At 40.0% G+C, this 20,929-nt stretch overlaps 1 protein-coding gene across 2 annotated transcripts in view; it reads right to left on the bottom strand.

Annotated features, from left to right (window-relative positions):
* LOC124612786 (coiled-coil domain-containing protein 102A) overlaps positions 1 to 20,929 on the bottom strand; it is a 149,805-nt gene that overhangs the window by 90,689 nt on the left and 38,187 nt on the right. For both annotated transcript variants that reach the window (XR_006979570.1, XM_047141183.1), the window contains exons 3-4: positions 8,955 to 9,171; positions 4,388 to 4,694 (exon numbers count right to left, since the gene is read on the bottom strand). Coding sequence is in view for 1 of the 2 variants with exons in the window: in XM_047141183.1 (XP_046997139.1) it covers positions 4,388 to 4,694; positions 8,955 to 9,171 (524 nt within the window). In the remaining variant the exon portion in view is untranslated. The remainder of the gene's footprint in view (positions 1 to 4,387; positions 4,695 to 8,954; positions 9,172 to 20,929) is intronic.

Genomic DNA, 20,929 nt, shown 5'->3' with positions numbered 1-20,929 from the left:
AATCAATATAATCTTGAAAAGTTCCATTTTAAGCATAGCTATGGTACTTGTCACAAGGAAAACTTCAAATTTCCTTCACATCACTTAAAGCTTTATACTCAGACACCACTGTACATGGGACTAAAAATATACAACAAATTAAAAGGAAGAAACATATTAACAATGGACCTTGGTTCACTGAAAAGTTTACTACAAAATATTTTAATAGAGAAATGTTACTACATCATTGAAGAATTCATGGAAGACATTCTGACACTATGAACAACAAAAATCTATAGCTAATATTGCAGTGTTATTTGTGTACAACAAAATTTATTGGCATTATTCTTGAAATAGTGTAAAAAGAATTTCTGTAAATCATTAGACATTGTATTTTTGCTAAACTTGACGTGTCTCATGTAGAACATATCATACGATCTGTATGTTATCTACTATATGCTCATTGCTATTTTACCATCTCGTGTTGCTTCTCAAATGAGGGTTATAAAGCAACGTCCCTCTTCTTTTCACTAGCCTCTGTCTCACTTCAGTTTCATATTCCTGAGTGGTTTTTTACTCTCTCTATTGGTTCGTTTCCTTGTCTTTATGTATGTTGTTGTTGTTGTTGTTGTTGTTGTTGTGGTCTTCAGTCCTGAGACTGGTTTGATGCAGCTCTCCATGCTACTCTATCCTGTGCAAGCTTCTTCATCTCCCAGTACCTACTGCAACCTACATCCTTCTGAATCTGCTTAGTGTATTCATCTCTTGGTCTCCCCCTACGATTTTTACCCTCCACACTGCCCTCCAATACTAAATTGGTGATCCCTTGATGCCTCAGAACAAGTCCTACCAACCGATCCCTTCTACTGGTCAAGTTGTGCCACAAGCTTCTCTTCTCCCCAATCCTATTCAATACTTCCTCATTAGTTATGTGATCTACCCATCTAACCTTCAGCATTCTTCTGTAGCACCACATTTCGAAAGCTTCTATTCTCTTCTTGTCCAAACTATTTACCGTCCACGTTTCACTTCCATACATGGCTACACTCCATACAAAAACTTTCAGAAATGACTTCCTGACACTTAAATCTAAACTCGAAGTTAAAAAATTTCTCTTCTTCAGAAACGCTTTCCTTGCCATTGCCAGTCTACATTTTATATCCTCTCTACTTCGACCATCATCAGTTATTTTGCTCCCCAAATAGCAAAACTCCTTTACTATTTTAAGTGTCTCATTTCCTAATCTAATACCCTCAACATCACCCGACTTAATTCGACTACATTCCATTATCCTTGTTTTGCTTTTGTTGATGTTCATCTTATATCCTCCCTTCAAGACACTGTCCATTCCGTTCAACTGCTCTTCCAAGTCCTCTGCTGTCTCTGACAGAATTACAATGTCATCGGCGAACCTCAAAGTTTTTATTTCTTCTCCATGGATTTTAATACCTACTCCGAATTTTTCTTTTGTTTCCTTTACTGCTTGCTCAACATACAGATTGAATAACACCGGGGTGAGGCTACAACCCTGTCTTACTCCCTTCCCAACCACTGCTTCCCTTTCATGTCCCTCGACTCTTATAACTGATATCTGGTTTCTGTACAAATTGTAAATAGCCTTTCGCTCCCTGTATTTTACCCCTGCCACCTTTAGAATTTGAAAGAGAGTATTCCAATCAACATTGTCAAAAGCTTTCTCTAAGTCTACAAATGCTAGAAACGTAGGTTTGCCTTTCCTTAATCTTTCTTCTAAGATAAGTCGTAAAGTCAGTATTGCCTCATGTGTTCCAGTATTTCTACGGAATCCAAACTGATCTTCCCCGAGGTCGGCTTCTACTAGTTTTTCCATTCGTCTGTAAAGAATTCGTGTTAGTATTTTGCAGCTGTGGCTTATTAAACTGATTGTTCGGTAATTTTCACATCTGTCAACACCTGCTTTCTTTGGGATTGGTATTATTATATTCTTCTTGAAGTCTGAGGGTATTTCGCCTGTTTCATACATCTTGCTCACCAGATGGTAGAGTTTTGTCAGGACTGGCTCTCCCAAGACTGTCAGTAGTTCTAATGGAATGTTGTCTACTCCCGGGGCCTTGTTTCGACTCAGGTCTTTCAGTGCTCTGTCAAACTCTTCACGCAGTATCATATCTCCCATTTCATCTTCATCTACATCCTCTTTCATTTCCATAATATTGTCCTCAAGTACATCGCCCTTGTATAGACCCTCTATATACTTCTTCCACCCTTCTGCTTTCCCTTCTTTGCTCAGAACTGGGTGTCCATCTGAACTCTTGATGTTCATACAAGTGGTTCTCTTATCTCCAAATGTCTCTTTAATTTTCCTATAGGCAGTATCTATCTTACCCCTAGTGAGATAAGCCTCTACATCCTTACATTTGTCCTCTAGCCATCCCTGCTTAGCCATTTTGCACTTCCTGTCGATCTCGTTTTTGAGACATTTGTATTCCTTTTTGCCTGCTTCATTTACTGCATTTTTATATTTTCTCCTTTCATCAATTAAATTCAATATTTCTTGTGTTACCCAAGGATTTCTACTAGCCCTCGTCTTTTTACCTACTTGATCCTCTGCTGCCTTCACTATTTCATCCCTCAAAGCTACCCATTCTTCTTCTATTGTATTTCTTTCCTCCGTTCCTGTCAATTGTTCCCTTATGCTCTCCCTGAAACTCTGTACAACCTCTGGTTCTTTCAGTTTATCCAGGTCCCATCTCCTTAAATTCCCACCTTTTTGCAGTTTCTTCAGTTTTAATCTACAGGTCATAACCAATACATTGTGGTCAGAGTCCACATCTGCCCCTGGAAATGTCTTAAAATTTAAAACCTGGTTCCTAAATCTTTGTCTTACCATTATATAATCTATCTGATACCTTTTAGTATCTCCAGGGTTCTTCCATGTATACAACCTTCTATCATGATTCTTAAACCAAGTGTTAGCTATGATTAAGTTGTGCTCTGTGCAAAATTCTACCAGGCGGCTTCCTCTTTCATTTTTTAGCCCCAATCCATATTCACCTACTACGTTTCCTTCTCTCCCTTTTCCTACACTCGAATTCCAGTCACCCATGACTATTAAATTTTCGTCTCCCTTCACTATCTGAATAATTTCTTTTATTTCATCATACATTTCTTCAATTTCTTCGTCATCTGCAGAGCTAGTTGGCATATAAATTTGTACTACTGTAGTAGGTGTGGGCTTCTTATCTATCTTGGCCACAATAATGCGTTCACTATGCTGTTTGTAGTAGCTTACCCGCATTCCTATTTTCCTATTCATTATTAAACCTACTCCTGCATTACCCCTATTTGACTTTGTGTTTATAACCCTGTAGTCACCTGACCAGAAGTCTTGTTCCTCCTGCCTCCGAACTTTCTAATTCCCACTATATCTAACTTTAACCTATCCATTTCCCTTTTTAAATTTTCTAACCTACCTGCCCGATTAAGGGATCTGACATTCCACGCTCCGATCCGTAGATCGCCAGTTTTCTTTCTCCTGATAACGACATCCTCTTGAGTAGTACCCACCCGGAGATCCGAATGGGGGACTATTTTACCTCCAGAATATTTTACCCAAGAGGACGCCATCATCATTTAATCATACAGTAAAGCTGCATGCTAACGGGAAAAATTACGGCCGTAGTTTCCCCTTGTTTTCAGCCGTTCGCAGTACCAGCACAGCAAGGCCGTTTTGGTTATTGTTACAAGGCCAAATCAGTCAATCATCCAGACTGTTGCCCTTGCAACTACTGAAAAGGCTGCTGCCCCTCTTCAGGAACCACATGTTTGTCTGGCCTCTCAACAGATACCCCTCCGTTGTGGTTGCACCTACGGTACGGCTATCTGTAACGCTGAGGCACGCAAGCCTCCCCACCAACGGCAAGGTCCATGGTTCATGGGGGGGTCTTTATGTATCTAACATCAATTTCTAAATTACAGATCTTCTGTATTCTTATTTATCTAACATCGATTTCTAAATTACAGATCTTCTATATTCTTCTTGTGTGCCCCACTGTTGCATCAAATTCATTGCTGTTGTATGGATAACAACTGGTTTGCCTTGCAACATCTTTATACTGTTAGTTTCTTTGGAGATCTGTAACTCGCGATCACAGAACAAAGCAGGTGTGACTTACTACGTGTTCATTAAAGAACTCTACTGAATAAAGGCAAACTATACTTAGGATATAATGTTCATATTTTGGCATTGCTGAAACATATGAAACAATACAGATATTGTATTTTCTGAATGAAATGACTATGACACAGTTTTCAGGAAAATACGTTTGGTTGAAGAATGTGAGTGATTAAAGTGTTATCAATATTTCTGATATTATGGCTAACTGAAAAAAATTTCAAATGTACAAAGTTCATAATATTTTTAGTTACTTACTCTCTCTCAATCTGTATAGTCTTTGAAGCCTCATCTAATCTAAGCTGTAGCATAGACATCTTCTGCAACATGCAGTCATGATCACGATCCAGATCTTCTCCACCATCTGCTGCAGGGTCACGTGGTCCTAGGGCTGCTGTGGGGTCCATATCACCCAAGGCTGCATCAGATGCTGACAATCCTGTTGATACAGCTGCTGGATCTTGAGCATCTCCATCAACTGCATTTTCACGCCCCACCACTCCTGCATGGCACAGTTCTGTAGTGTGCCGAGGAAGAACATACTCCTCTGCTTCATGGTCATCGGCTGGTTTTGAGAAATACAGAAATACAAAACAAAGGTTTAATGCTAGGCACAAATTAACAACTGTGAAAACCATAATCTGAAACAAGATACACTCAAATAAATCTGACAGTGCAGCATCTGAAGCAGAATACGAACAACAGAATGAGTAAAGCCAACAAACTTTTTCTCTTGGTCCCTCTGCTCACAAGATTAAAGGTGAGGGCATTTTTGAATTGGTAGGAAGGGAAAAGGGATGATGGTAGAATGAGATCTCTTAGAAAATATAGTGGAAGAGGACTAGCATTAGAACAAAGAGAAGTATGAAGTCTTTGGAAGAGGGAACGTTTGAAAGGGCAGGAAATGGGAACAAGGGTAGACATAGGAATACAACAAGCAATAGCAGAGGCTACGGCCAAGAGAATTGAAGGGGTGAGTTGAGAAATGGCCACTAATGTCAACCATGTTGAGCTATATCTGGATACATATTCCGCAAACCACCAAACACTGAATGGTGGAGGTACACCATACCAATATTATTTACTTTCATTCCTAATCCATTTGATATTGAGCAAGGGAAAAAAGGATGACTAAATGCCTCTGTAGGCATCCTAATCTCTCTCTTCTTTTTCTCACAAGCCCTTCATGAGGCAAGTTAACCCGACAGGATTTCAAGAGAACTATGGTTTCATGAGAACTATGTCATCTTTCTTCCAATGATCCCCATTTAAGTTCCCTGAGCGTTCCTCTTACACTTCTGTATGGGATGTACCGACCTGTTAAGATCCTAGCAGTGCACATCTGAATTAATTTAATGCCAACTGTCATGATAAGGACTCCAAACACTGGATAAATATTCTAGAAGTGGATGCACTAGCACCTTGTATGTGATTTTCTTTATACACACAACACATTATTGGAAACCTTCCAACAAATCCATTCCATTTGCCTTCCCTAATAATGATTTTACATGACCATCCCATTTTATATCACTTCTTAGTATTACCTATAAATTCTTAGATGATGTGGCAGGCTCAATCTGTCTCACAAATCTCATAACCATAAAGTTCTTTCTCTTTGTCACAGGAATTATCCTACACTTGTCCACAGTTGAAGTGGGCTATCATTCATTGCACAAAGCGGAAATTTATGTCTAAGTCTTTTTGCAATTCCTCCAGATTGTCCAACGGCAGTAATTTCCTGTGCACATCTGCATCGTCAACAAACAATTTTGTAGTACTGCTGATCTTGTCTGACAAATTGTTTAAGTTTACGGAAAATACTGGAGGTCCCACTACTCTTCCTTGGTATACAACAGACATTACTATTGTACCATCTGATAAACAGCACTGTGTTCTATTAGTCAAAGATTTCCCAAGCTAATCTCATATAGGCAGATATACTCTGTATGATTATACTGGTCACTGGATGATAATGGGATATAAGTCAAATGCCTCTGGAATCTAGCAAGATAGAACCTACAAGTCTACCTCTCTGTGTTGCTTGCAAGATGTGTATGAATAAAAACAAGTTGTATTTCACATGAGTGGTTGCTCTTGAATCCGTGCTAGTTCTTTGAAATGAGTTAGTTTTCCTACAGGAACATTAAAATGTTTGCGCTAAGAATATGCTCTAGGATTTTGCAACAAATGGGCATCACTGGTATGGTCTGTATACTTCAAACAACAAACTGATTGACAACGAAGCACGGAAGGGGCAATGTTGGCAGTTCGGATTGGCTGATGTACACAATGGCAGCAATAGCTGTGCACTTCAGTTCTGTCTACTTCACATTCCCCCATCTATGAGTTTAGTTGGCTTAGACTTACCAATTTCCTGCTAACTTCACAACTAATTTCCTACATTCTGTCTCATAAAATAAACATCTCATAAAATAAACATGCTATATAGATAAGCAACATAAAGAAGGAAAAAAAAACACACATTGTTACATTACTGGTCTAAAGCTGTGGTACCCAGCATTTGAGATACAGGAGGGATATGACAATGCTGAACAGAACAGAAGGTGTGACCAAACACATTCCTTGATTGGTTGTTGCTATGGTAGATGTCCTTTAAACAAATACTGTCAATCAATTTGTTATTATGACCCAGGTTTAATTCTGTGCATCTGGTCTTTTATCCTTTTTGTAGGAGTAATCTGTACTCTTACAGCCATATAGGATTAATCACTGAGCAATGGACTCACGACAAATATAATCTGGGAAAGGCCTAGTGCATTGTTTGCTTGAAGTAGTGTTAATTGCTATGTCTCTCACTGGTGAGTTTGCGCAGCAGTCAAACACTGGTATGGTGGTAGTCTCATGCTTGAATACATTTTTAAATTCAAATTCACATGCTGATGATTATAATGAATGATTATTACACATCCATCCCTACACTGCATTTTCAGTTATAGGGAATGCTGTCATGTGTGTTAAGTGCAGTATGGGAATGGTTAATGAAATTTAAAACACTGAGTTGTCATGATGTTAAAAGTAAGATCACAGCAAAAAAAAAAAAAAAAAAAAAAAAAAAAAAAACTGCAAGCTAATAAATGTTCTTTATATAACAGAAATACCTGGATGGAGCAATACGTAAAAGAGGGAGAGGCAATGACTCGGCTATAACAGATTGATGCGTAGAGCACAGTAACACGTAACAAAAAACAGCATTCACACTAGCTTTCAAGCACTGGCTCTTTTTCCAGCAATAGTACACAAATTCCTGCACAAAACCTCACACACACACACACACACACACACACACACACACACACACACACACTCCTGTGAGCACAGAACTGGATATCTAATATCTTCTGGGATATAAACAGAAAGCTATTTTATCACTTAGTCAGATGCTTGACTGAGTCATCAATTTTACACTTAACCATAGTTTGATTGTGGTTGACAATACCAGTACCTAAAATTGTATCAACATGACAATGATACTTCAACAAAATATCAATACAGACAGTACTGTGAGGTAGTGATTGCTCGAGTACTTTAAAGCTTTTCTCGAATGCAAAATGAGTTATTTAAAATGCAACACAAAAATAAGGAAGTTTTCAGAGACCAACTTGGGTGTAATGTCAACTATAAATATAAGGAATTAATGACAAATATTTAAACTGCAAACAAAACACTGGCCTTGACAAATTTTATGATCCCATATATGCAACTATCACAGTACATCATTGCAAGTATTTTAAGGACAAAAGCCCTCATTACAAAAAAAAAAAAAAAAATTCCAATATAAAAGCACTCAATGTAATTACAAGGCTAAATACTGGAACTACGCCATATTCTTATGAACCAAATCAAGTACAAAATCAATCCTCAAAGGACATTTCAAAGTTATAGATAGATACTTACTTAATGTCACTGGTATCGATATATCACAGACTTCGCATTGTATATATATTTCACAATAGCATTTGCGATTCATGTATGCTATGATACTTACTGCTAACCTTTTAAGTCTCATGAAACTAGTAGTGAAAGGTAAATACTTTCCTAGACACCATTTGATACTTCCAATACTGATCCTTTGAAACTTTTTATAATGATATAAAATTAATGAAAACTTGGTGTCAATACTGATAAAATAGGTATTGAAATGTAAGTATTGATACCTACTAATACCAGTAATATTGAGATGTATCTAAGTGAATGTCTGCCTTTACTCATTACATTGTTCTTACACTGACATAATCATTTTAAGAGGGGAAAAAAAACAGTTAAAAGTCTTATACAGAGTTGGCATAAAAATGGTAGCAGTAGTGTACATTAATTTAGTTCTGCTGTTTTCTCAATGGAGATGTGAAGTTTTGACTTTTACCAATAATTTCACACTTGACACAAATTACATATTTATACACTCTTGACATTACAATCAACAGACTTCTTCCTCCTGCAAACAACATCCAACAACTGCATGACTACTCTGCAATCCACAGTGTCTGGTAGATGGACTCTTTAAATGAAAGCATGAAAGTTTGTCATTGCAATAACAGACAGTGAAGCACTCATGAAACAATAAAGACAATACTCAATGATATTAACAACAAACTCAAAAAATAAAGATAATTCACAGCTGCTAGAAGTTCAAATAATTCTTTTGAAGAAATTTTATTAATGGTAAGATAATTCTTGGCACTGCTCAATTTCAAATCAGGGTAGTAGAATATCATTGTCACTTGACACGGATATAAAATCACTTAACCATGGAAACAGAAATGTATGTTTGAAGTAATTGGTAAAATCTGGAAAATTACAATACCTGGCAAATTACTATTTGGTGCCCATGCACTGCCTGATTTCCCTGCTCCCTTCAGTAGTAACATGTGTGCTTGTTCTAACTCTTGCCTTAGCCGCTCATTTTCTGTTTCTAGTTCTTGGCGCTCCCTCCTGCAGGTTCCAGCATCTTTCATTGCTGCTTCTAGTCGTATCCTCAACTGTTTCGATTCTTCTCTGGCTTTGTTACGTTCATTACGTACCTGAACATCATAACATAAGAAAATTACTGCAAAAACAAGACCCATATATTGTACAAAATGACATATGCCTAATATGTTCTTGTAAGTCATTCTGATATGAGCCTTTCTTGACATAATGACAAAATTGTGAAATAGCACAACAGTGATAAAAAATACTACAGAATGGAGTAATTAATATAATCAAAGCACGATTTTACTACAGAAAACTGTAAACACACAAAGACAGACAAAAATTGCAAGAGATAGAATTCTACTACTGCCAGCAGATACATTTAAAAAGAGAAAAAACTATTACCGAGCTTTCGGAACTGTTAGCACTTTCTTCAGGGTAGGTTACTCAGATTTCAAGTCGAGAGGGAACCAACTCTAAATTGAAATGAGCGGAGATGGCAATAGGACTTAGATTAAGGACTGAGATTAAGAAGAATTGAAATGAGATGTGGAAAGAATAGTGCAAATAAGCAATGAGAAGAAAGTAGAAAAAGAGTAAAAAATAATATTATGAGTAAAGCTGCTACTCACCATATAGCGGAGATGCTGAGTCGCAGATAGGCACAACAAAAATACTCTCACAATTAAAACTTTCAGTCATTAAGGCATTTGTCAGCAACACACACACACACACACACACACACACACACACACACACACACGCGCGCGCGCGCGCGCAAACACACAACTGCAGTCTGAGGCAACTGAAACCACACTCACAAAACAGTAAAAAAGATGTATGGAAGGTTGGAAATGAAGCAGAAACTGAGAAAGTAAAGAAATACTACCAATGAAACAAGTGGGGATAGAAGGGAGAGAGGGTTGTTAGCAGAAGTTGAGTTCAGGATGGTGAAGGGAAGCGATAATATAGCTGGAGAGCATATTACTAACACTGAGGAGATCCTAAGTTTGATGCATGCACTCAGACCCCTGCAATCGTCCTGTAGAGCAAGCTGAGTATCCAAGCGTCCCTAAGGCAGACAGTTCTTCTGTGAAGATTCATAAGCTCAGTCAATTTTTCCTCTCACTCCTATATACACTCATGCTCATAAATTAAGGATAATGCTGATACATGGTGAAACAATGCTCTGGTGGGTGGTTTGCGGGTTTAAATCACCTCGAGGTATGACTATGCGGTGCATTTGACCTGCGGTCATCGCACGGTGGCACTGGCAGCAGTCCACAAACGCAGATATGTTCAGTGCATGTCAGAGTACGGTGCAGCGAGTAAGTGTGCAGACATTTTCAGATGTGCTAATGGTGACTGTGTGTTGAAAATGGCCCAAAGAACACATATTGATGACATTATGATGGGTAGAATACTAGGGCGACTAGAGGCTGGTCAAACACAGAAGGTCGTAGCATGGGCCCTCTGTGTGGCACAAAGTGTGATCTCAAGATTATGGGAACGATTCCAGCAGACAGGAAATGTGTCTAGGCGCTACAGTACGGGAAGTCCACAGTGTACAACACCACAAGGAGACCGATATCTCACCATCAGTGCCCGCAGACGGCCATGGAGCACGGCAGGTAGCCTTTCTCGGAACCTTACCACAGCCACTGGAACAGTTGTCTCCAGACACACAGTCTACAAATGACTGAACAGACATGGTTTATTCGCCCGGAGACCTGCAAGGTGCATTCCACTGGGCCCTGGTCACAGGAGAGCCTGTAAAGCCTGGTGTCAAGAACACAGTACATGGTCATTGGAACAGTGGTCCCAGGCTATGTTCACGGATGAGACCAGGTATAGTCTGAACATTGATTCTCGCTGGGTTTTCATCTGGTGTGAACCAGGAACCAGATACCAATCCCTCAATGTCCTTGAAAGGGACCTGTATGGAGGTCGTGGTTTGATGGTGTGGGGTGGGATTATATGACTGGTGCACGTACATCCCTGCATGTCTTTGACAGAGGAACTGTAACAGGTCAGGTGTATCGGGACACCATTTTGCACCAGTATGTCCACCTTTCCAGGGGTGCAGTGGGTCCCACGTTCCTCCTGATGGATGACAACGCACGGCCCCACCGAGTTGCCATCGTGGAGGAGTACCTTGAAACAGAAGATATCAGGAAAATGGAGTGGCCTACCTGTTCTCAACACCTAAACCCCATCTAGCACGTCTGGGATGCTCTCGGTTGACGTATCGTTGCACGTCTTCAAACCCTACGACACTTCAGGAGCTCCGACAGGCACTGGTGCAAGAATGGGAGGCTATACCCAAGCAGCTGCTCAACCACCTGATCCAGAATACGCCAACCCGTTGTGCGGCCTGTGTACGTGTGCATGGTGACCATATCCCATATTGACGTCGAGGTACATGCACAGGAAACAGTGGCGTTTCGTAGCACATGTGTGTGGGGACGGTTTTCTCAATTTATCACCAATACTATGGACTTACAGATCTGTGTCATGTGTGTTCCCTATGTGCCTATGCTATTAGTGCCAGTTTTGTGTAGTGCCATGTTGTGTGGCACCACATTCTGCAATTGTCCTTCAGTTATGAGCATGAGTGTACAACACCATGCAGTGGACACAGGTTAGTTAGTAAACAACATGTGTAGTTTCAAACGTTGCACTGCCTTTAATATTATAGCATTTACTAGCAGTGGAGGTGGGCTAAGTGATAGTGGAGATCTGCATGATGCATAGAGTAGGAACCAATCGGTAAGGATAACAGTCTGTGAATGTCATATGATTTCACAAGGATGTTACAGAGGTTAGGAGGGCAAAGAAAGTGACCATGAGTGATATGGGAAGGACATCAGGGAGAGAAAACCACGTTTCAGGGATTAATGATAGTGCTTCCGAGTTTTTTGCAAGTGACACTCCTATTTGTCACATCCTCAACATCTGTTAGCATAAATGTTGAGGAGTTCGGTACTGGAGCAGATATGTTTACTACAGGGGCCTAGGTTGTAGGGAAGGGCGTGTTTAGTGTCAGTAGCGTGACAGCTGTCAAAATTCATCCCCTCACAATCTGAGATATTAATAATCTGCCTCTCCTTTCCAACCTCCCCAAACCTATCCCTCTTTCCTCCACAACGAATGACTAATAGTTCCAAAGCTAGGTAATAATTTTTCTGTCTTTAAATGTATCTATAAGCTGAATTGGAATTTTGCCTCTTGGAGGTAAGTACTGACCAGCCATTTTATATCTCTGTATTTTTGGGGCAATTCATAAGAATTATCACTTTGCTTGGGATTCACAGATTTAAAGATAGCTTTTTAAATCAATTTTAACACAATTCATTCAAACAGGTCTTGAAAACAAAGCATGCATCCAACCGATTTTAATAAATAAAGAATATATACTGCAATTAACTTATCAGAACAGAAAATTCAGATTAAAAAATACATGAGATTTCACACTACAAAAAGTATTCAGCTGCCCCAGAAATCCATAATCTGAAATAAATCTGCTTTAATGGAAATGCTGAGTTGCAGATAGGCATGACAAAAGACTGTCACAATATAAGGTTTCAGCCAAGAAGGCCTTTGTTGAAAACAAACGACACACACACACACACACACACACACACACACACACACACACACACACACACAAATGCGCGCATGTAAATGCAACTCACACACACGACTTTGGCAGCTTAGGCCACACTGGAAGCAACAGCAGCAGTGCATGATAGGAGTGGCAACTGGGTGGGGGAAAAGAGAGCCGAAACACAGTCATGGACCTTTTTTTCCCGAAGCCTTAGCCCCACAGAAACATCAGTCCTTTCCAAAGGCCTCACCTTTTGCCCCACTCCCAAATTCAATCATGTAGGACTTGTTAAAGACCTTCTCTCGGTCCCTACAGTGGAAACACTTTTTCCCCACCAACCCTACAATCAGACTCAACCAAAGACCAATGATGAACCCTGCCTGACTCAGTTCACTCCTCCAGCCAACTGTGATCCACCTCCACTGCCCACAAATCACCCCCTATTAACTTTCCAGAATTTCTTAACCTCGACCTTGTCTCACCATCATTCCCCAAATCCCTCAACACACAAACTAACCTTACATTCACTGAAATAACCACAGTCCACTATCTAAAAACTGGTCCTGACCTTATGATCTTACCTGCAGACAAAGGCTCTACCATCGTTGTTTTCAACGGCAAGGATTGCCTGGCAGAAGGACTCCACCAGCTGTCAGATACCTCTACTTACAAACCTTGCCACAGTGACCCCATTCCAGAAATCCAGCAGGATCTCCAGTATCTCGTCAAATCCTTAGGCCTATCTCAGAACCTCTCCCTGGAGTCCATCTCTTTGCTCACCCCTACCACTTCCCGCACTCCTACCTTTTACATGTTTCCTAAAGTCCGAAAACCCAACAACCCAGGACACTCCATTGTGCCCCCACTGAGAGAACCTCTGCTCTCGTAGACCAACACCTTCAGCCTATTACCATGAACCTATGCTCTTATAAAAAAGATACCAATCATTTCCTCCACCAACTCTCCACAGTTCCTGTTGCTTTACCACACTGCTTGTCACCGCTGATGCCACCTTCCTTTACGCTAACATCCCTAATGCCCATGGCCTTACCACTGTTGAACACTACCTTTCCCAATGCCCGATGAATTCCAAATTAACAACCTCCTTCCTAGTCACCACGATCAACTATATCCTCACCCACAATTACTTCTCCTTTAAAAGCATTACCTAGAAACAAATCTGGGGCACAGCTATGAGCGCCCACATGGCACCATCCTATGCTAACCTATTCATGGGCCATTTACAGGAATCCTCCCTAAGCACTCAGAATCCTCTACCCCTCACCCGGTTCAGATTCACTGATGGCATCTTTGCAATCTGGATCGAGGGTGAGGACACTCTATCTACATTCCTCCACAACCTCAACAGCCTCTTCACCATTTTCTTCACCTGGCCCTACTCAGCCCAACAAATCACCTTCCTAGATGTTGACCTCCACCTCAGTGATGGCTACATCAGTACCTATGTCCATATCAAACCTACTAACCATATACAATACCTCCCCACTTCAACAGCTGCCACCCATTCCATACCAAGAAGTCCCTTCCATACAGCGTAGCTACCTGTAATTGTCGCATCTGCAGTGACAAGCAGTCCCTCTCAAAATATACCGAGGGTCTTATTGAGGCCTTCACAGACTGTAATTATCCTCCCAACCTTGTACAGAAATAGATCTCATGTGCCGTATCTTTCCAGTTTGACACAGCCTCTCAAAGTCTCACAGTCTGACAGGAGCATTCCCCTTGTAGCTCAGTACCACCCAGGACTAGAGCAACTGAATTACATTCACTGCCAGGGTATCGACGACCTCTCATCATGTCCTGAAATGGAAATATCCTGCCCACTATCCTTCCCACCCCTCCCACAGTGGTATTCTGCTGTCCACCAAAACTACATGATATACTCGTCCATCTCTTCACAACCCTTGCTCCCAACCCCTTACCTGATGGTTCATATCCCTGTAACATGCCTAGATGCAAGAGCTGTTCCATACATCCTCCCACCACCACCTACTCCAGTATGGTCACAAACATCACCCATCCCATCGGAGCCAGGGCTACCTGTGAAACCGACCATGTAATCTACAAGTTAAGCTGCAACCACTATGCTGCATTCTATGTGGGCATGACAACCAACAAGCTGGCTGTCTGCATGAATAGCCACCGACAAACTGTGGCCAATACAGAAGTGGACCACCATGTTGCTGAGCATGCTGCCCAACCCAACATCCTACATTTCAATGACTGCTTCACAGCCTGTGCCATGCAGATCCTTCTCACCAACACCAACTTTTCTGAACTGCGCAGATGGGAGCCCTCCATACAATACATGCTATCGTCCTGTAACCCTCCAGGCCTCAACCTTCGTTAGTCATTTTTCTCATCCATCCATCCATCCCCTTCCCTGTTCCCATTACAGCACTACACAGCCCTTATTCCACCAACACATCCAGTCTTTTTACTTCTCTCGTTTTCTGCACCCCCCCCCCCCACCCCCCCCCCCCCATAACCTCTCCCCTGCCCACTGTCTAACCTCCCGTCTGCAACTAGCTGGCCCTATGCAGCTCATCCTTGTGCACTCCGAAGCAGTACTTAACTGTCCGCCATCCCTACCCTGATATCCCTCCCCCTCCCCGCCCCCACCTAGTTGCCACTCCCAACATGCACTGCTGCTGTTGCTTGCAGTGTGGCCTCAGCTGCCAGAGGCTGCGGTTGTGTGTGTGTGTGTGTGTGTGTGTGTGTGTGTCTCGTCTATTTTTGCCAAGGCCTTGGTGGCCAAAAGCTTATATTTTGACAGTCTCTCTCTTCCACTGTTTTAATGAAAAACACCAGAAACTAGTTATGCTGATGACACTGTACTGTCTATTAACAGAGCTAGTCTGGACATGGTCTAAAAATCGAAAATAAACTAATGTATAATTATAATAAAAATATATAAAAATATGAACAACTAACGACAAAGTCATAGCGCCAGCCTTTTTTTTTCTTTTTTTTTTAATACCACTTCTGGATGGACAGCAAAAGAGATAAAGGGAAGAGTAAAACAATATGTGGAGGACTTTTTGGTTATTTAAACAGAACTTTCAAAAATTTGTTCTGAATTTTCAAAATGATGTTCTCAATATGTCCAAAATGAGTAATTTAAAAGTGTAAGTTCAAAAGACATGCACCCAGGAACTCATGAGGACACCCCTAGCTGCTACTGTCTCCGAAATGCTGTCCAACAACTTGGGTTAATACAGGTGGTTGCCTGCTGAAAAATGCTTTCACAGGTCAGTTGCTCATTGCCTGCACATGGTAAATTGTCAATGGAAACTATGTTTAACAGTCCAAAGATCAGACAAAGTGTCAGTCTATTTCAGTTCACAGACATGAGTCTTCGTAAGTCAGTAATTATTCAGACCAGGGCAAAATGACACACTGACGATGGGTTGGAATGGCATACACGTTATGCAACCTGTATCTGGAAATAAATTGGTGAAACTTACTTAGTGTTTATGTATTTCTGTTCCTCAGGGAACCAACATCTATGTTGCCCAAATAACTAGCAACTGATGGCCTCAGCCAAGAATAATAGATTATTGAAGTGGCGTCAGCATGTAACGAATTCTGGAAATCCTACAGTCCTGAGGAGGCACACCAAAATGTGTACTTATATGGAGTGCCAAGTTCCTGCTACAAAGATGGCAAAATAGCGGACAGCACAAACCACAGCAACAACAGGCTGGACATAATCTGACACCGTAGAGCCATCCAATGTTGGCATTCAGGCTGATCAGTCAAAATCTGGTTCCTGTGCTTGAGTGATTTGTCATCATACATCAGTCAAAATGGCAAAATCCAGTCAGAGTAATATGATCAATCTCCAAATTGTTATAAACAAATTACAAAGACAGATTCGGTAGGTGAAAACAGACAAAATTAAGTGTTGCACGCTGACTGACTCAACCAAAGATAACTTGTGCACTGTTGGCCCAATAAAGAAGTTCTTGTTACTGTAATCAGTTCCACTGTTCAGCAGAAAATCTGATGAGGATGTGAAAGCCTTGTTTTGGAAACTCAAAGGGGCTGCCACGTTAACTCTGATAAGTTAAAAAAAAAGCACAAGATATAGCTGAGCTCTCTTGTGTGAAATCAGACCATAATAATGAGTTCAAAAGATAGTTGTTCAGAGATTTAAACACAAGAATGCAATTATATTCTACAGAAAGCATCTTTATAGTCTGTGTATACAGCAGGATGAATCTATTAAGCAATAAGCCAACAGAATCAAAACATTAACACTCAAACATACCAGCTGGTAGAAGACAATATTTAGAATCAAATTCATCTTTTTGAATTGGACCAGACATGTGGACACATTCATCCATAGGTTGTACGGAGCGAGGCAATCAGATTGACAAATTTCTCAGGAAGCAGCAGACACAGCTGTTGGCTTTGTGGAAGCATTAAGACTGCCGAATGAAATTTGACAACAAGAGCAAAATGTATTCAACACAACTGTAAAATGTTACAGAAGTAACAAGCTTGATCACAAAAGTAAGAACTGTAATGAGAAACCAATCCACTACAGTTGCAGGACACAGAATAACATACTGAGCGACTGTCCACAAGAACAGAAAAATAATGCTAGCAACAGAAAATTTAGCAGATAGTGAAATGAGTACAAGGACATACAGGCCACCACACCACACAACCCCTGCCAGAGACAGTATTAGATACTGTTAGTTCCAGCAAAAATTAAATCTTAAAGATTGTGGAAGAAAAATCAGCCTACTTATTGACACAGGAGCAGAGACCTCACTAATGTGGTATTGCACAGATGAAAGGGTTAAACAATGGAAAGCTACATACCAATGTAGAAGCTGACATAGAAATGTGTTTAGGCCAAGACAAATAGACAGTCAGAGTACATATAGTTTCAAGTAAGGTAACACACTAAAATGGTGTACTTGGATTTGATTTCTTGTCTGCTAACAGAAAAACAAAAGTTCAACTAGGCCGTGGTAACTATAACCTGTGGAATCATTTGTAAGTTCGTACTCAAAGGAGCAGCAACATTGATGTTGTGGGACTAGCCCTCCAGTTCAACACATCAGTTCAAAACCTCTGAGTTGATGCACAAATTGATAAGCTTCAGAAAAAGATCCAGGGAGACAATGTGCACTGATGCTGAGACGGCAGGATGAAAAAAGGAACTTTTTTATTGGCTGAGCAGTTGGAGAAACAGGAACTATTCAACACTTCCAAAAACAAAAACTCACCAGCTGGCTCTATGACTTTGTTGTTAATTTACTGTTTTTAGTATAATTATACATTGGTTTGGTTTTGATTCTTAGACCTATGTCCAGACAATACAATGTCATCAGCATAACTAGTTTCTGGTATTTTCCATTAAAATAAACAGTGGAAAATCCAACCTGGACAACATTATGAAAAGAAAAGTTGCTACTCACCATATAGCGGAGATGCTGAGTCGCAGATAGGCACAAGAAAAAGACTGTCACTATATAAGCTTTTGGCCAACAAGGCCTTTGTCGAAAATAGATGACACACACACACACACACACACACACACACACACACACACACACAAATGCACCTCACACAAACTGCAGCCTCTGACAGCTGAGGCTACACTGCGAGATGAGAAATCTTACAATAGTTGTGACTCTCTCCTGATATAAAATGTGTGACAGAAGCAGAAATATTAATTTATAATACCAAAACTTCAATGATTTCAAAAATGACATATGTACATAATTTCCACATTTTTACTGCTCTTCTTAAGATGTATCTTTATTCTAAGCTCCAAATGTTTCTAAATTATTTGTACCATAATTGTTTTCTCTTGTGAACAGTGATGTATAGCAGATTATCTACAATAACACAATGTGACTAAACTGGTGCCACTTCTGTAAACAATGCTCCTTTTGTTTTTGCCAAGTGATCTCTACCTCCAGTGTTATACAAGTGCCAAGTACATCTTTGACAACTGAGAGACACATCAACCTGGAAGTACCCATGGAAAGGGCATCCTAGTAAGTTATTACAGGTGCTAAGAGATGGCACACATATACAACAATGCATTTAGTTTTTCTAGTGATTTTTAAGACTTTAGATAACTGACTACTAACACAAATAAATCAATATGTATAATTTTCATATTAATATTCCATACACTTGGTTTCAATATGTATGAATAGCAGTAGCTATAGAACTAATGATCTTATAATGCTAATTATTTCATCTAGATGATACTCTGTACCTCCGTTAATGAATTACACTAGATTGTCATGCATTTTATGAGGTTGGCTGTGATATAGATTGTGAACAATCAATGAATATAAATTCACTTCTTGATTATTTAAATTTATAAGATAAATATTTAAGAATGAAGACTCAAAACGATGTGTACATCATTCCCTGTTGTCTGATGGTGATTCCTTAAGCTCTGGAGTGCCCTCTCTCTACTCTATATAATTCGTGGCTGCTTAGCCATCAGCATCAGTTATAGTAACTGAGGCATCCACAGCGGGTCAGGCACCATCGCTGTCATCCAGATTGGTGATGATAAATCGTTTTAGAGTATACTTTTACAACACTGGCTTCTCTATATAATATAGAAATGTTACTTTTGTTATTACAGTGCAAATTCTGATGATGGCTCATAATTAAAAGGCCGAAACTGGTCAGAAGTTAACATTAGCTATGATCAAGACTGCTTTTAAATAATTTTATCACAATACGATTGCTGTTCTCTGACAATGTTATATAAAATTATAGGCACAATGATGGCAGTTGGTGCAGTGAGCATATTACTGTAACCTATAGTTGGGAATAAACAGGTGGAGATCACTTACTGTTTACATATTCCTGCTCCTCATGGCCCCAGTGCCTATGTTGCCTAATACCTAGGATAGGGTGTCCTCAGTCGAGAGTAACACATTACAAAATTCTGTTGTAAGACATGAAATTTTAGAGACAAAAGCATTTGAAAACATAAGTGTTTCACAATGAGGAATGGAGAGATACATGTTAGGAATAAGCAGGAGAGGCAGGAAAAACGAAGAGGAACAGACTGCACTGGAAGATAACTGTACTGGAAATGGGGGTGGGCAGGACCAGTAGCATAGTGACAGGATAGTAGATGGACCAAGTAAGTCCTTTTGGAGATACATAAATAAGGAGAAGATGATCTAATGGACGGCAGGTAGATCTCATTCGAAAACATGGAATCGTACAGCTAAAGACCGTAGAGCATAGTGAAGTCTGGATGGATTATGACTGAGGTTCCACAGTGCTCCTCGCCTGTCCTGCCGTGGAACATAGGCATTAATATTGGTATCGCCATGAGAGCACTATGCACATACAGCTCGAGTTCTCTTACCGGTGAACAGAATTGAAGACTGCCAATAGTACATGATCGACACCTGATGCTAGAGTTTATAGTCACATTAGTATTCATTGCTTATCATAATAATTATTGAAGTATGACAATGCAATAAATACTTATGACACAATATGACATGTGCATAGTATTTTCAGAAGTTTACCCCTAAGAGACCAATCTCGTGTTGCACAAAAGAGCCACTGAATGAACAGATTAGATTAGATTAGAGATTAGATTAGTAATTGTTCCATAGATCATGAATATGACACTTCGAAATGATGTGGAACATGTCAGGTTAATAAAAGGTGTCTATACAATATATTACATTACACTTAATTTTTTTTTTTTTTTTTTTTTTTTGGGTGGGGGGTGGGGAAATTACCCACTTACTATATTCAAAAATTAATCTAATGAGTAGAAGGAGTTGCCATTCAGAAATTCTTTTAATTTCCTTTTAAATGCTATATGACTATCTGCAAGACTTTTGATGCTATTAGGTATGTGACCAAAGACTTTTGTGGCAGCATAATTTACCCCCTTCCGAGCCAAAGTTCCACGGCAGGACAGGCGAGGAGCACTGTGGAACCTCAGTCATAATCCATCCAGACTTCACTATGCTCTACGGTCTTTAGCTGTACGATTCCATGTTTTCGAATGAGATCTACCTGCCGTCCATTAGATCATCTTCTCCTTATTTATGTATCTCCAAAAGGACTTACTTGGTCCATCTACTATCCTGTCACTATGTTTGTGTTTGTTTGTGTGTCTATCGACCTGCCAGCGCTTTTGTTTGGTAAGTTTCATCATCTTTCTTTTTAGATATATTTTTCCCACGTGGAATGTTTCCCTCTATTATGTTTATATATAT

Source organism: Schistocerca americana, chromosome 4 (genome assembly GCF_021461395.2).
Source record: "Schistocerca americana isolate TAMUIC-IGC-003095 chromosome 4, iqSchAmer2.1, whole genome shotgun sequence".
Classification (NCBI taxonomy): domain Eukaryota; kingdom Metazoa; phylum Arthropoda; class Insecta; order Orthoptera; family Acrididae; genus Schistocerca; species Schistocerca americana.
The sequence above is the reverse complement of the archived record's forward strand: the minus strand, read 5'-3'. Positions and strand labels throughout refer to the sequence as shown.